The sequence below is a fragment of the Pyxicephalus adspersus genome, chromosome 5 (assembly GCF_032062135.1).
Source record: "Pyxicephalus adspersus chromosome 5, UCB_Pads_2.0, whole genome shotgun sequence".
NCBI lineage: Eukaryota > Metazoa > Chordata > Amphibia > Anura > Pyxicephalidae > Pyxicephalus > Pyxicephalus adspersus.
The window spans coordinates 117,426,906-117,441,351 of NC_092862.1; the positions used below are offsets into that span (position 1 = coordinate 117,426,906).

Sequence of the window (14,446 nt, forward strand, 5' to 3'; positions counted from 1 at the left end):
CTTCCTGAAGTGATATGATCTGAACAGATTATGTTGGGACGTTCTCATACTACATGGGTTTTGGTTTATTTATTTGGATTATTATATTAAATCTAAAAACAAAATGACTTTTTTATTGCTTTGGTTATAGAAAGAAAATATTATTCTATCATTAAAACATTTTGTCCATATCTGTTCCACAGGCCAATCTAGACCTTCAGGAATTGGAACTTGAAGTGAAACATCTACAAGAATCAGCTGATTTGTTTGAAGTGGCAGTTCCTGACTACAAGCAGATGAAGAAATGTCGAGAGGAGATAAAATTGCTAAAAGAATTGTGGGATCTTATATATATTGTTCAGGTATGGCTATCTCATTACATTGCTTGAAATTTCATAAATGTTTTGTGAACTTTAACATTGTTGTAGAGGTGCATTACATGCATACTGATGAGAATTGTAACCTTTGAAAAATAACTTTTCCTGTTTGTATCTAAACTGGTCACGTACTATAACTCTTTGTTGTATTAGAAAATCTACAATCTTGACTTTACAAAATCTATATGTTTTATAGTTTGTGCAGGTATACTGTGCAATAATTAATGAGTTATGCAAGAAAAATGGTTAAGGCCTGTGCATGCTCACTTTTCATCTTAGTATTTCATACTTAAATTGGTCTAAGTAAGAAGAAAATAGTTTCCATGAATCGGTAAAAAAGTTTTTTTTTTTTTATTTCGGAGAATGTTGTTGGAAATCAAATCAAACAGTTTTATTTACAATAGAGTTCTTATATACAGAGATTATTTTGCTTCACCCAATAAAGATGTAAAATGTAGCCCCCCATCTGCTAATACATGCTTTCTCCTGCCACTCAGTTCCTCCATAGGATCCAGAAGTCCTAATCTGTGTTAGCTTCATGTCTGAGGTGGGGAAATGGAGAACAGGAGGAATCAGTTGGGATTTATTAACCTAAATGGCAATACTGATAGGCTCAGGAAAACATATGACATGACCCTTTTCCCACTTTGGGCTGGGGTTCTGTTTGGGGGTATTGGGGTATTGGACATGGTATTTCTGTGAACCAGACTGGCACAGACCAGTAGCCTAATAATATAGCAAATTGGACTTCCTAGGCAAATTCAACAAAATCTGAACAATTCTGTATATTCCCATGAGCTTGATGAGAGGCTAAATATTTTAGCAGAGTTCTTTCTGCAAAGCCTAGGTCATGTGAAAACTCCCGTTCATTTTTTAGTTTCAAGTCCATTTTTAATCCAACAATATTTTAATGAGTTTGTACTGTCTAGCACATATGACTGAATGTTGATTTTATCTGCCTGGATGCTGAATAAATGAACCCGCACAAAACCAGATGGAGCTTTATTTTTATTAAACAGATGTTAAAGTGCCACTATACATAAATGACACCATCTTCTCAAATAGCTTTAGTTAATAGAAGATTATACACACAGGGCAAAAATATGAAAATTTGACAAAAAATATGGAAGGCAAATGTTTGCTTTAATATTTTCCAACACGCAGGTGACTTCCTGTCCACAAATCAATGAAGGAAAACTGCCAATTGCCATTTATTTTAATATTAATATTTCATTTTAATTTATATAAATGATGGATTTCCTAAATTTTGGATGGGGAGTGTTTGATAATGAGCCAATTATCCAAATGTGAAACTGTTTTACTTTGAGAGAAAGTACAGGGAAAGTACAGGGCCCCTACATATTTTTCCCTGTGCATTTGTTTCCACAAAATTAGCAGGAAGTAATAGCAAAACAAATATAAACACACCATTATCCTGTTGCCACCAGAACAGGTTTTTCCATTGGAGGATTTTCTTTCCTCTCCTGCTTTTATGACAGTTGCAACATTTTAGATTTCCATCATTTTCTGTACTGCAGGCAATGGTAACCAGGTCCTTTGGAGAGGGCAAGGCTCACTAGGAAGAAAGTACACAACCAGCAATAAATGTTAAATACACATAAAAATAAGGAAAAAATGCACAAATACAAACTAAACCAAACAAATTAATACCTAAAGCAGTTTATCATGACAGTTTAAGATCCATTTGCTCATCTTATTAGAATGTTCTATTTGTGCACGTAATATAGTGGTCCTTTTTATATATAAAAAACGCATTTGGTATTTTAGGAAGTTCTCACTGATTTAGAATTCAGCCGCGTATGCATTGGGCCATGCGAACTCACCATATTTCATGCTTGTTTCACAGAGCAGCATTGCTGATTGGGTTAAAACACAGTGGAGGCAGATTAATGTGGAACAGATGGATGTTGAGCTAAGAAGGTTTTCCAAGGCAAGTTCCACAGCTGCTGCTTTTATAAAATGCTTTCCTAAAAATATTGCCCAGTTATGTATTATTCACGATGTATTAAACCACAAAATGAATATTCCATATAATGAACATAATAGCTATAATTTATGAAGTAGCAGGATATCACTGATTTTACTAATAAGATTTGTTTTTATTTTTAGTTTTAATTTTTTTTTAAAGATCTTCTACTTTATGTCCTTTTGTGGTTAATTTATGCAAACAAAGGTGTTAAAGAACAAAACAGATGTCAATAGCAACTTTTGTTCTAAAAATGTTAATACTACCTGGGCATAGCAAACTGGAAATCATGGACTTTATTCATGTACTCTTTAAGCTGCTTTTTAAGTTACTTGTTTTGAGTCAGAGTTCTCAATTAGAGCAAATAGCAGTTTTTTGGATTATATGTTGGTCCAATGTATATTTAGTGCCATCTTACACAGGCTATTGAGCTCTGCTGTATATGGTATCTATATGGGTTTGATATTGACTGTGTTCCAGGTTTTCCTTTAAATTTTTCCTTTAAGGCTGACAAGATACCCAGACTTAGAATTCTCTATTGAAGGAATGGAAATATATATATATATAGCAACTTTCAGTGCCCAGAATATTCTGCTCCATTGGTCCTAAAGTTTGACCTAGTGTGCTGTGTTATTCTGCACTGGCTAGCAGATCTAGTCAGACATGTTGCCTCCCAATTTTATATGAGGACAATTTACAGTGGCTGATAGCTTTGCCATCATAAAGTACAGTAGACTGGTATTTGTAGTGCCTATTTTGTCATATACCTTGGCTACCATACTGGGGATATATTATATAGCACAGAAAAAAATATGCTTGGATACCCTTTACTTTATTGTGGGTGGTCTGGCAAACTATGCTAAAACTTTACATAATTAAAGATAGTATAGGAACTGTCATTTCTAACCACATGAGACATGAACAAGTCTTCATGCATGAGTATTGTAATATTCTACCCAAATCTTGTAAATATGATCTGTCAATATGATTGGCATCATCTAAATACCGCTTGTTGTTATTTCCTCTAGGAAATTTTGTCCTTGGACAAGCAAGTTCGCTCTTGGGATGTGTATACTGGACTGGATTTAACAGTAAAAAACCTGATCACCTCTTTGCGTGCTGTAACAGACCTGCAGAACCCAGCCATTCGGGATAGACACTGGCACCAGCTAATGGTTGCCACAAAGGTCAGCATTTTTTTTAGAGGTTAAATCAACCCATGGGTGTTTATGGCCTGTAATATCAGATTGGGTGGATATAATTGAGGAAAGCCAAGCATTTTAAAACACACACACATTTCGGGAATACTAAGATATCTGATTTAGATATTTGGGAAGTAATAGTCCTTGTTTTATGAAATGACACCTCCCCATGTAATAAAAATGAGGAGAAGGAGAGGTGTTCTGTTATCCTAACACACTTCCTGTCATAGGCTGACAACGTTACTCCTTCATACATAAAGTACAGTAAGTAAGTGTTGTCATCTGGAAACAGGAAGTGTTATTATCAACATTCAGTATTATTACTTTTCTGATTGCTATCCCAGCTGTCAAAATTGTGTTCTATTATGCAAATACTAACATTAGGTACGAAGCAAACATTTGACCCCAACTATTTCCACACCTTACATTTGGTCTCCTATCACTTTAATGGACTAATTAGGAGGCAAAGGAAGGTACAAGACAAAGTTTTTTGTCTTTTTAGTAGAAATTATTTTTGCAAATCAGAGCGTCCTTAAGTTTTGTAGCTTTTGGTGGTCTAGAAGGTAAATGGCTGTCATTTTACATGGGAAAACCTCAGTCTTACAGTATCCCATATTTTCCATTCAAAAGTTCAGTTGTTTGATAGGATGTGCAACATTTCTATCCAACACTTGGCTATCCATTAAGTAAAGCCACTACTATGTGCAGAGGGGCATTTTTTATTCTCTTCACTAGCCAGGTGTGAAACATAAAATCATATAGTAAGAAGATTTTACCCATACTGTATTCTTGTTATCTAAAGTTTTCTATATATCGTGTTTTATCTGCACTATTTGTTTTTCTTTTGTTTGTTATTTTTACAGGTCGCTACTGTAGGAGAGACATTTTCTTGGTTCACTTGAATAACAATAACATTTTTTCTTAGATTCTTACAGAAATAAACCAGACTTGGACTAACCTGGAGTTCTCCTATGAGCAGCACTATCGAACAGGAACACCGCTAATAAAAACAGATGAGCAGCTCTTTGAAACTTTGGATAGCAACCAGGTTAGTCTCAAAGTTTTCTCTTGTTTGGAAAGATAACCAGACAGAGTGTTTTGACCTGTACATGCACAGAAATTAAAAAAATCTGAAATATTTCAATAAATATCTGAGATATTCTTTTTCATATGTGCAACAGTTATGTATCTGTAAGGAAATTGCTGCAGATAAAAAAAACGGTTGAAAACCTTATCAGATTCTTCGTTGTTGATGTCAGTAAGAAAATGTATTCATGCTGGTGAAAACCTAAGACCTTATAATACATCCTAATATTGTGAAACCAACATAAATGTCTGTTCTTGGCCATCTGTACTTTTTGTTCTTGGCCATCTGTACTTTTTGTATCTTTACTTTGGTGACAGTATCACCTTAATTGCTAAAGGGTAATCTCACTTTTTATATGGGATATGCAAGACTTCTCCCTGCATCTACACTGACCCTGACAAATATGAATTTAATGAATAGGAGTTTAAGCTACTCCTAAATAGAGATGGGATGGTCCGAACTACTAATATTATATTATATGTTGCACATGTATAGAGTTAGGTGATCGGAACCACCAAAGAATTATATGTTGCTCAGGGATAGAGGTAGGTAATACTAAATTATTAATATTGTTAAAAAAGATTAATAAATCTATAACTGAACAATTTTTTTTTCAAACCCCTTTCCTTTTACTTGTTTCTTATTTCTTATTTATCTTATGTATCATCTGCTATGCCTCTTCTGGGAGTGGATATAGGCAACCTAGGTTGCAGTTTGAAAACTTGGGTGACTTTACTGGTGTGGTGCATGGTAGATTCCTTGTGCAGCTTAGGTGCACATTACATGCTTTACCATTAAACATGGGTTTTGCAAGAAACTGCAGCAAGCAGTGCTTTTTTCCTATGGACTGCACCCACAAAGCACCTAACGTATGCATATATTACGGCAGCTTTTCTTTTTGTTAGTTGAGGTTTATGACTATTTTGCACACAACATTTTACAAGCGGCAGAGGGATGCATAGTGTAGAGTGATAAATGATTCATAAATGTAGGTCAGGTTATTCTTGCTGTAAATTTGAGGCCACCAGTTGCTTTCATAGAGAGTTGTTCGCTGTCTTGAGATTAAGACCTGAGAAAATATGAATGCTGATGTGTTTTATCTGTTGTTCATCATGTGTTCTGCATTCTACTTTAGGTTCAGTTGCAGGCCATTATGCAAAGCAAGTATGTTGAATATTTTATTGAACAAGTATCAAGCTGGCAGAAGAGGTTAAACCTGGCCGACTCAGTCATTTACATTTGGATGGAAGTTCAGCGGACGTGGTCTCATCTAGAAAGCATATTTATTGGCTCTGAGGATATTAGAAACCAGTTACCAGATGACGCTAAGCGGTTTGATGGAGTGGACGCAGACTTTAAGGTAATCTGAAATACTAATTGTAGTTACTGGTACTACACAGCACTGAAACCTGCCAGCTGGTTGGTCAGTTAGGAGGCACTGCCTTTGGGAGGGCATTTACCTGTGCCCCAAACCTAGACAAACAGGTTTTTAGGGTGCTGCGTTGGCACACAACTGATATTTTTGCCCTTTCTACAGCCTTACTTGAAGATGTCAGTACAGGTTTGCTTGAAAATATTTTCCATTTAAGGGAATATAAATTATATTTCCTGCAGTAAAAATAAATTTGCACTGCTTTATTGTAACTATATATTTAGATATAAGTAATGCTCTTTTAAATGTTTCAGTACCCTTTCTTTTTACACAGGAATTAATGTTTGAAACTGAGAAAATCAGAAATGTTTTGGATGCAACAAACAGGCCCAGACTTTATGAAACACTAGATGAGCTCCAGCAGAGGTACATTAGTTTCATGAACACAGTGCTTCAACAACTTATTGGTAAAGGTATAAAGGATATAGCCAAGAATACTCCAATAAAAGATATTTAGGAATAAAAAAATGTAGGGTCACTGTCAATATATAGGATCAGCTCCAGAATAAGAATACAAAAATGGCTCAGCATTTATAGCATGTCACTACATTTGAGACCAACCACTGCTAATCTAAACAGAACACCAATGTATATCAATTTTATTGCTGTTGGCTCAGGGGAGCTATAGATTTTAGGGATAAGAATTAAGAGGTAAGTAAAATTGTAAAGTGTATGTGTAGTCAAAGGGTGTTGTGAAGGATTAGGAAGCGTGCAAGATTTTCTTTCATGGGTGGTGGGAAATTTTCTATTTATTGCAATTTTTGGTAGAAGTACTTAACTGAAAGCAAGAAGATCCTTTATATATTATATACATTCCAAGTATTTTCCTTTTCCATCATCTATATTTACCTAAATAAAACCTATATCTTCCTGTTCATGTATTCATATTTTTACTAGAACTAATGTTTGAAATTCGCTATCTCTATGTATTGTATTTTTAGTTCACTTTGTGTAATGTTTATGTCATTTGGTAATGATTGCTTTGTTATGCCTGTTTTTAGGCTCTCTCTGTGTGAAAAGGCTCTTTCTCAGTATTTGGAAACAAAGCGCCTGGCTTTTCCCCGTTTCTATTTTGTGTCTTCTGCAGACCTGCTGGACATCCTGTCCAAGGGAACCCAGCCCAAGCAGGTACAGTACTTAGAACTTGACTAAGGGATTTGATTTTCCTTAAGACTTATTCACATGGATAGTTGTGATGTTGGTCTCACAGCTGCATGAAAATGCAGTCTGCTCCAATTGCATCTTTTGTCCTAGTGCTTGACCAGGAGTTGCCAGAGGTGATTGGTCAGTGGGTTGAATACAACCAGACAATGATTAATGATTAAACTTATGATTTCAAAATTATTGTATGTTAAAAAAAATAATTATATATATATATATCTATATTTATTTATATAATAGGACAAATATCAAAATATACAGTGGGTCTGCATGACCTTAGACTTTTATTAAAATCCCTGGACTTTTATTAAAATCCCTGGACTAAAATCCCTGCACAAAAATTGGAACCGTGAGGGGTATATCTTTGCCCTGCATCCACATTACAAACCCTTCTTTATCCTGGGACTAAGAAAATATTTAGGAAGTATTAAAGTTTGCAGTCAGCATAAAAAGACAAGAAACGTCTCTTTATCACCCTTTTCCCTGCAAGAGGTTTAAAATACAGTTTGTTTTTTATTGTTCAGTTATAGATTTTTTTTAATCTTTTTTAACGATAATAATAATTTAGAATAACCTACCTCTATACCTGAGCAGCATATAATTCATTGGTGGTTTTGATCATCTAACTCTATACATGTGCAACATATAAAATAATATTAGTAGTTCAGGCTATCCCATCTCTATCCAGGAGTAGCTTATATAGCAATATTAATGATTCCAACTAACCCACCTCTATCCATGAGTATCCCATATTACAATATTAGTAGTTCAGACTAACCCACCTGTATCACTAGTAGTAGCTCGGAGTAACCTACTTCTGTCCCTAAACATCCTATATTGCAGTAATTCAGAGTAACCCACCTCTATCCCTGAGCAGAATATGGTATATTGATAGTGGTCCTGAGTAACCCACCTCTATCCTTGAGTAGCATATTTTAGGTAATAGTGTTCCTGGAATCTTGGCACTCTTTCTGAACAGAATATTATATAATCACTGTTCAGAATAACTTACATCTCTTCCTGGTTCAAAGTAACCCACTGCTATCCCTGAGCAGAATATGGTATATTGATAGGGGTCCTAAGTAACCCACTGCTATCCCCGAGTAGCATATATAATACAATATAACTGGTCAAGAATAACCCATCTTTATCTGTGCGTTGCATATGATAAAATAATAGTATTTCAGAGTAAACCACTTCTATCCATGATCAGCAAATATTACAATATTGGAGGTTTAGAGTAACCCACCTCTATCACTGTACATGCTGAGCCCAGCTCACATAGAAATAAACATGGTGATTGTAGATGTGTCATGCCTTAGCTAGCAATAAGTAGCTCCATGCGAGCAGTGTTATTTTTCATTGTGTCATTGACCTCTCTGTTGATGATGGTAATGAGCTTCTCTGAGTTTTTTTTCCTTTTTTTTTTTATACTGTCAGTCTGATATCCTCCCTCCCAACGATCATCCGCCAACTTGTGTGACAGCTAAAGACCCATTTATTCTTCATCTTTTCAGCATGATAATTATGCAAAAGATTTACACTGTGCTACTCATAAACAGACAATGGCCATCCATCCAGAGAGAATTTGTTTCTTTGAGAAATATTTGTTCTCCAGCTGTTCAGAGATCAAGGTTAAAACCACAGGAAGCAAGAGTGGACAGGATTTCACTTGTATTATTTTTAGGCTGTTGACTTGAAATCATTCCACTGTACATTCTGCTAAATCTGGCATTTTAAAGCTAAGCAAAGAAATTACTGCCATACACAATGTTTACTGAATAATGTTTATTAGCACTTATACTGGTACTTGAAGAATCTTTTGTCCAATAAAAATGTTAACATTTTCTGAATGCCCAGGAAGTATATGTAAACATAGATTTGTCCAGTAAAAATTGTGCCTTACATGAGGGTATCTGTGCTAGTTCTTTTAATTCCAGATTTAGAAGAGAGAAATTATTTGCTGCCTGTGTTTTATGGGGTGAGATTGTTCCCTACTTCTGGTTTTGCACATGCCAAAGGAAACTATGGGCACCAACTTTTTCATTTTCAAGTAAAATGAAAAAAAAAGTTTAAAAAAATAGCTTAAAACATTTAAATACAGTCAGAAACAAGTCTTTTTGTCTAAACTGCCAATCACCTGAACATTGTCACCAACATTTGCACCAAGTATTGTCACCAACATTTGCTGAAGTGTCAGTAGGACCTGTAGAAGAAAGAAAAAATAATTCTGTATATTAAAGTTAAAATATAGTTGTCCTTTTTAAAAATGTACTACTCATTCCACATCAGTGCAACCTACTCATTGCACATCAACCCATCTCCCACCTCACCTTTTAATTACAAAGGCTGTCCTTTTTCTCATCTCCAAATCCAGTCCTGTCCTCCTGATCCTATACCATTCCAACCCATCCCTCATTTCTTCCGTTCCATCACACCCGACTTAACCTCCTTCTTCAACCTTTCTCTTTCCACAAGTATCTTTCCTTCCATGTTCAAGCCATTAGTGGTAATGCCTAGAAAGAGATAGAAAGAGGTTACAAAAATGGAAATAAAAGATCCCGGAAGATACATAAATAAAAAATAAAATACATGATACTGAAAGAGAACAGCAATTTAAATTTGTTATTGTTATATCAGTAGATATTTGACACTGGTGGTGTTGTTCTCTTCTCCCTGAACAGAATCTAAGTGATTGTTTTGCATTCTTTGATTTTCTTGTCTATTTTAGGTGACTCGTCATTTAGCAAAACTGTTTGATAACATTGCTGACCTCCAGTTCCATGAGAGTGCTGAATACGAGGCAATGGGAATGTACAGCAAAGAGAAGGAGTTTGTTCCTTTCAGCAAGAACTGCCACTGCACTGGACAGGTCATTGTGACATTAACTCTCTTTGCCACTAGGCTAACTAGAGGAAAAAATCTGAACACATATAAAAAACTTGCCTTGTCAATTACTCTTTTTTTTACTAAAGGGACAGATTAGAGTTTAATATTTAAAGTGTATACAACCAAAACATTTTAGTTTATGGAAGAGAAGTAGCAGATTACAATGACTGTAAAGTTTTTTATTACTATCTGTGTCTATGCTGTAGAGAGCTTCCATTCTATTTGTCATGGTGACCATTGTTACCAAAACAAGAAAGTAATAGAAAATCTGATGTTTTACAATTTTTAGCACTAGAAACACCTATTCTAGTGATAACTGTAAAAGACAGAAATTTCATTTCACTTCCTGTTGTGGGACAGATTTTTAAATGGGACACAGAAAAAAATTAACTGACGTTTTAATGCTATATTAAATTAATCCTTCTACTTCCCCAGAAACTAGATTTGCCCTTGCCTTCTCTCTTTGTAACAGTAATCACCAGGATAAATAAAGAGGCGAATCCCCCCATCGGAGACAGGAACTGTAAAAAAACATATAAAAAACAAATAGGTTTTTGAAACACTTGCGGGATAATATATATTATATATATATTATATATAATATGCAGAAATAGTTCAATTCCCTGCATGTGCTGGTCTTGTAATGTATTCCTCTATAATAAGAGTAAAGCTCATCTCCGGGCAAATATTTATCCATCCTGCCATTTTTTGTAAAGCAATATATACTTCTGTAAATACACCATCCATCCCTTGTTAGCACCGTTTCTGGGTGCCGGAAACAGCTAATTTAGCAGTGCAGATATGCCTGTGCCAGCAAATCCTCAACATTCCCATTTGTACTGATATAATTACTGCAAGACTCCTTTTAAATCTTGAGATTTGAGAGACCTTGTATGTGGACAATCAATAGAATGATATCCAAATCACTCACTCAGTGACATGGGCATCTGAAGTTGGACCATGCTTTTATAAGCAGTAAAATAGCCAACATCTGCAGCACCTAATTAAGGATAAGATCCTAGACCTTCCAAGTAAGAGAACACAAAGCAACCCAACTACAAAGACCCTCTTAGAATGAACTGGATTGTCTTGATATCTCTTGCTCTGCATTCCACAGGAATCTTTCCACAACCGCCAGCAGGGACATTGCGGAACCATAAATTCCAAAAATCTGAGGTTTTAAAGTTTTTTTAAACTTTAAAAGTAAAACATTGAAAGCAGGCAGGTTCCTTGTGTGACACATGCATAGCTGAATGAATGTGTGTAAATTATTATGGCCCAGCTAATAGGTTGGCTAAAAATACCAAACTTTGAATGAAAAATCATTTAAAAATATATATTTCTACAGTTTTGTAATCTGCCCTGCCACATAATGATCATATGTCAGATATGGTGAATAAGGTATAACCTTGCCTTTCCATTCCACAGGTAGAACACTGGCTGAAGAATGTGGAGGACACAATGTGTGAAACTGTGCGCCATCATATCACAGAGGCTGTGGCAGCCTATGAGGAGAAGCCCAGGGATCAGTGGATATTTGACTATCCAGCTCAGGTGGCCCTCACTAGTTCCCAGATCTGGTGGACCATTGATGTAGGAATTGCTTTTGATAGACTAGAAGAGGGCTTTGAAAGTGCACTTAAGGATTACAACAAAAAGCAGGTACTTGTTTTATCTCCCTGTATAGTTTATACTCCTGTATTATTTCAACTGTGAGGGCAGGGAAGGAAATTGAAACTTTAAAAAATTGCATAGTACAGTTTTTTTAATTTTAAATATTTTCCAGTAATCGTTCTAAGGATGGTAAAGATATCTTTCAAGTTAAATGATGACCACTGTCATCTAGGTGGTCCCCAAACTTTTTGTACCACAGACCAGTTTCATGCAAGAAAACATTTCTTTGGATCAGAGAAGGTCAGAGTGTTTATTTATGGAAAAATTTACTTGATTGAAACCAGCCCGGTGGGGACCTAAATTGCACCTTACACTAAAATAGACAAGAAATAGCTGTAGCCCGGTTTGGCATAGCCTGTGTTCAGGTGCCAGTCCACGGCCCACTGGTTGGAGACCCCACATCTAATTCATTCTTTGCAGGACCAGGGGGTCAAGGCTTCGTCCCTGTCCTAAACTCATAGGGGAAATACTGTAAAGAGTGGTACCAGATAATGAATCACTGCAGCCATTAGGATCTACCCACTGGAAAAGATGGCCAACCTAAGTAGGGGAAGAGCTTTAACACAGAGCTGGGCTTCATAAGGAACCCTTTACTAAGAGAACTACAGAATCTGCCATGGATGACTTGCTCCTAAGAATACTAAAGGTCTGGCTATCTGGCTTTAGAACTTTTGGAGTCACTAACAAGGAACAACCTCAAATGAGTGAATTCTAAAATTCCTAATCCGCACATTCCAGATCAGTGCCTCTGAAAGTGCTGAAGTTACTGAAACAGTATGATAGCCAAGCTGTAGCATTATCAGGTGTCATTAATTCTAGCCTCTGTATTCTCTCACTGAATCGCTGATATGAGCTCAATGATCTTCTAGAGGTGGTGAAGAATCATAAATAGGTGGCTATACCTTGAGGGGTTAGGCTACGTACACACTTGCAATGGTTCTCGTTTGATAATCGGCTCAGGGCCGATATTGTACGATAATCTGGCGTGTGTACAGCGCCTGTCGTCCATCTTTCGAACAACCGTCCTGGCGGATCCATGGACGATGGACGACAAACGATCTTAATGGAAGTGAATGGGGGAGAGAGTGCAGCAGAGTGCCGCTCCATCCTTCTCCCCCTCCCCTCTCCTTACAGCTGAACAGTGCTGTAAGTACAGCACTTGTTCATGCATTGTGCAGTCGTTAGTCCTTGGAAAGGATTGTGAAACATCCTTTCCAACGACAATTATTGCACGTGTTTATGCAGCCTTAGGGCTTTTTATATAGAAAATATCTTTATTTGCATTTAAAAGCTGTGAGTTACCAAGCTTTCCTATGTTATTTAAAATCTAGACAGAGATTTCCCCTTTCAGACTTTCAATAAAAAAATGTTCTCACTTCATAAAGGAGTGAACACACCAAAGATTGTGTGGAAAGTGAAAATAAGGGGCTGCCGCAAGAGTTATGTTTTCATAACCATCCTGTTAATAAGTTAATATTTTTACTGCATTTCCTAATTCAGCCGGCTCCATCAGAAACCTGTCCGCTAATTATCTAATAAATATAGTGTCCCATATAATAATTTCATATTCACACAAATACAATTTAAAAAAAAAGTACAAAATAATGCAGAATCATTACCATAATAATGTAATTTTAAAAACATGCAAACAGTAACAGAATCTAACTTGGCATCAGCCTGCTGTAATTCTCTATACAGTAGCATTCAGACTATAAGAGTGACAGGGAGCACAGGGATCAATCAGTTGTGCTGCAGATGACGTTACTAAAAAGAACAAGGAAAAAAGAACAGATTGAATAAAGAGATGATTTTGTCCATATGCTGCTACTATCTTACTGTCCAGTCAGAAGGTTGAGGGTGGAAGGAGGACGCCAATGTATTCTATAACTGTAGGTGGTGGAGCCACCTGGCAGGGCAATGTGAATGGGCTGTGTAACCTTGTCTTTAGAAATGTACCTGCTGTTAGGTTTACATTATAAGTAAATTGTAACCTAGCCATAAAATAATAATATAATGTGATTGCTATGATTACATATACCCAATACACGTCATACACTGCCAGCCCTGGGCACAACACACTTTCTGTATTCAGAACATGGAAGGTTGTGTTGTGATGTCCTCATAATAAAATTACAGTTTATACAGTGTGTCCATATGCACTCTTGTCTTTTAGATTAGCCAGTTGAATGCACTGATTACCATGTTACTAGGAGAACTCTCAGCTGGAGACAGACAGAAGATCATGACCATATGTACCATCGATGTCCACGCCAGAGATGTGGTTGCTAAGCTCATTTTGAACAAGGTAAAAGCAGGAATAATGCTTTTCCTGTTTTAAACTTTATGTTTAGGAAACACTGGTAAATTGAAATGTTAAGCAAAGTAAATGAATAGTTATTGGATAGAAATTATTATTAGAAAGTTGTTCTGAAATCTACATTATCTACTCATTTGTATTGTGGTAATCTGGAAACACTACTGTATATTACTGTAACTGAAACATTCAAAAAAAATACTTTCTGATGTTGTTCTGTAGCTTTTGTCATGAATGTACCTGCTTTCTAAAAGTGACAGTGATGTCTATTTTAACTTGCAGATCAACAGCCCTATGTTTACTAAGGTCCATTTGCCATCAGAGGCTGATCATATACATTGCAG

At 36.1% G+C, this 14,446-nt stretch overlaps 1 protein-coding gene across 1 annotated transcript in view; it reads left to right on the forward strand.

Annotated features, from left to right (window-relative positions):
* The window catches only part of DNAH11 (dynein axonemal heavy chain 11), a 139,077-nt gene that overhangs the window by 35,099 nt on the left and 89,532 nt on the right, over positions 1–14,446 (forward strand). The window contains exons 21-31 of the mRNA XM_072413384.1: positions 183–341; positions 2,224–2,307; positions 3,372–3,549; positions 3,930–4,018; positions 4,471–4,593; positions 5,768–5,992; positions 6,339–6,430; positions 7,066–7,192; positions 9,957–10,097; positions 11,543–11,776; positions 13,962–14,093. Of these exons, the coding sequence (XP_072269485.1) occupies positions 183–341; positions 2,224–2,307; positions 3,372–3,549; positions 3,930–4,018; positions 4,471–4,593; positions 5,768–5,992; positions 6,339–6,430; positions 7,066–7,192; positions 9,957–10,097; positions 11,543–11,776; positions 13,962–14,093 (1,584 nt within the window). The remainder of the gene's footprint in view (positions 1–182; positions 342–2,223; positions 2,308–3,371; positions 3,550–3,929; positions 4,019–4,470; positions 4,594–5,767; positions 5,993–6,338; positions 6,431–7,065; positions 7,193–9,956; positions 10,098–11,542; positions 11,777–13,961; positions 14,094–14,446) is intronic.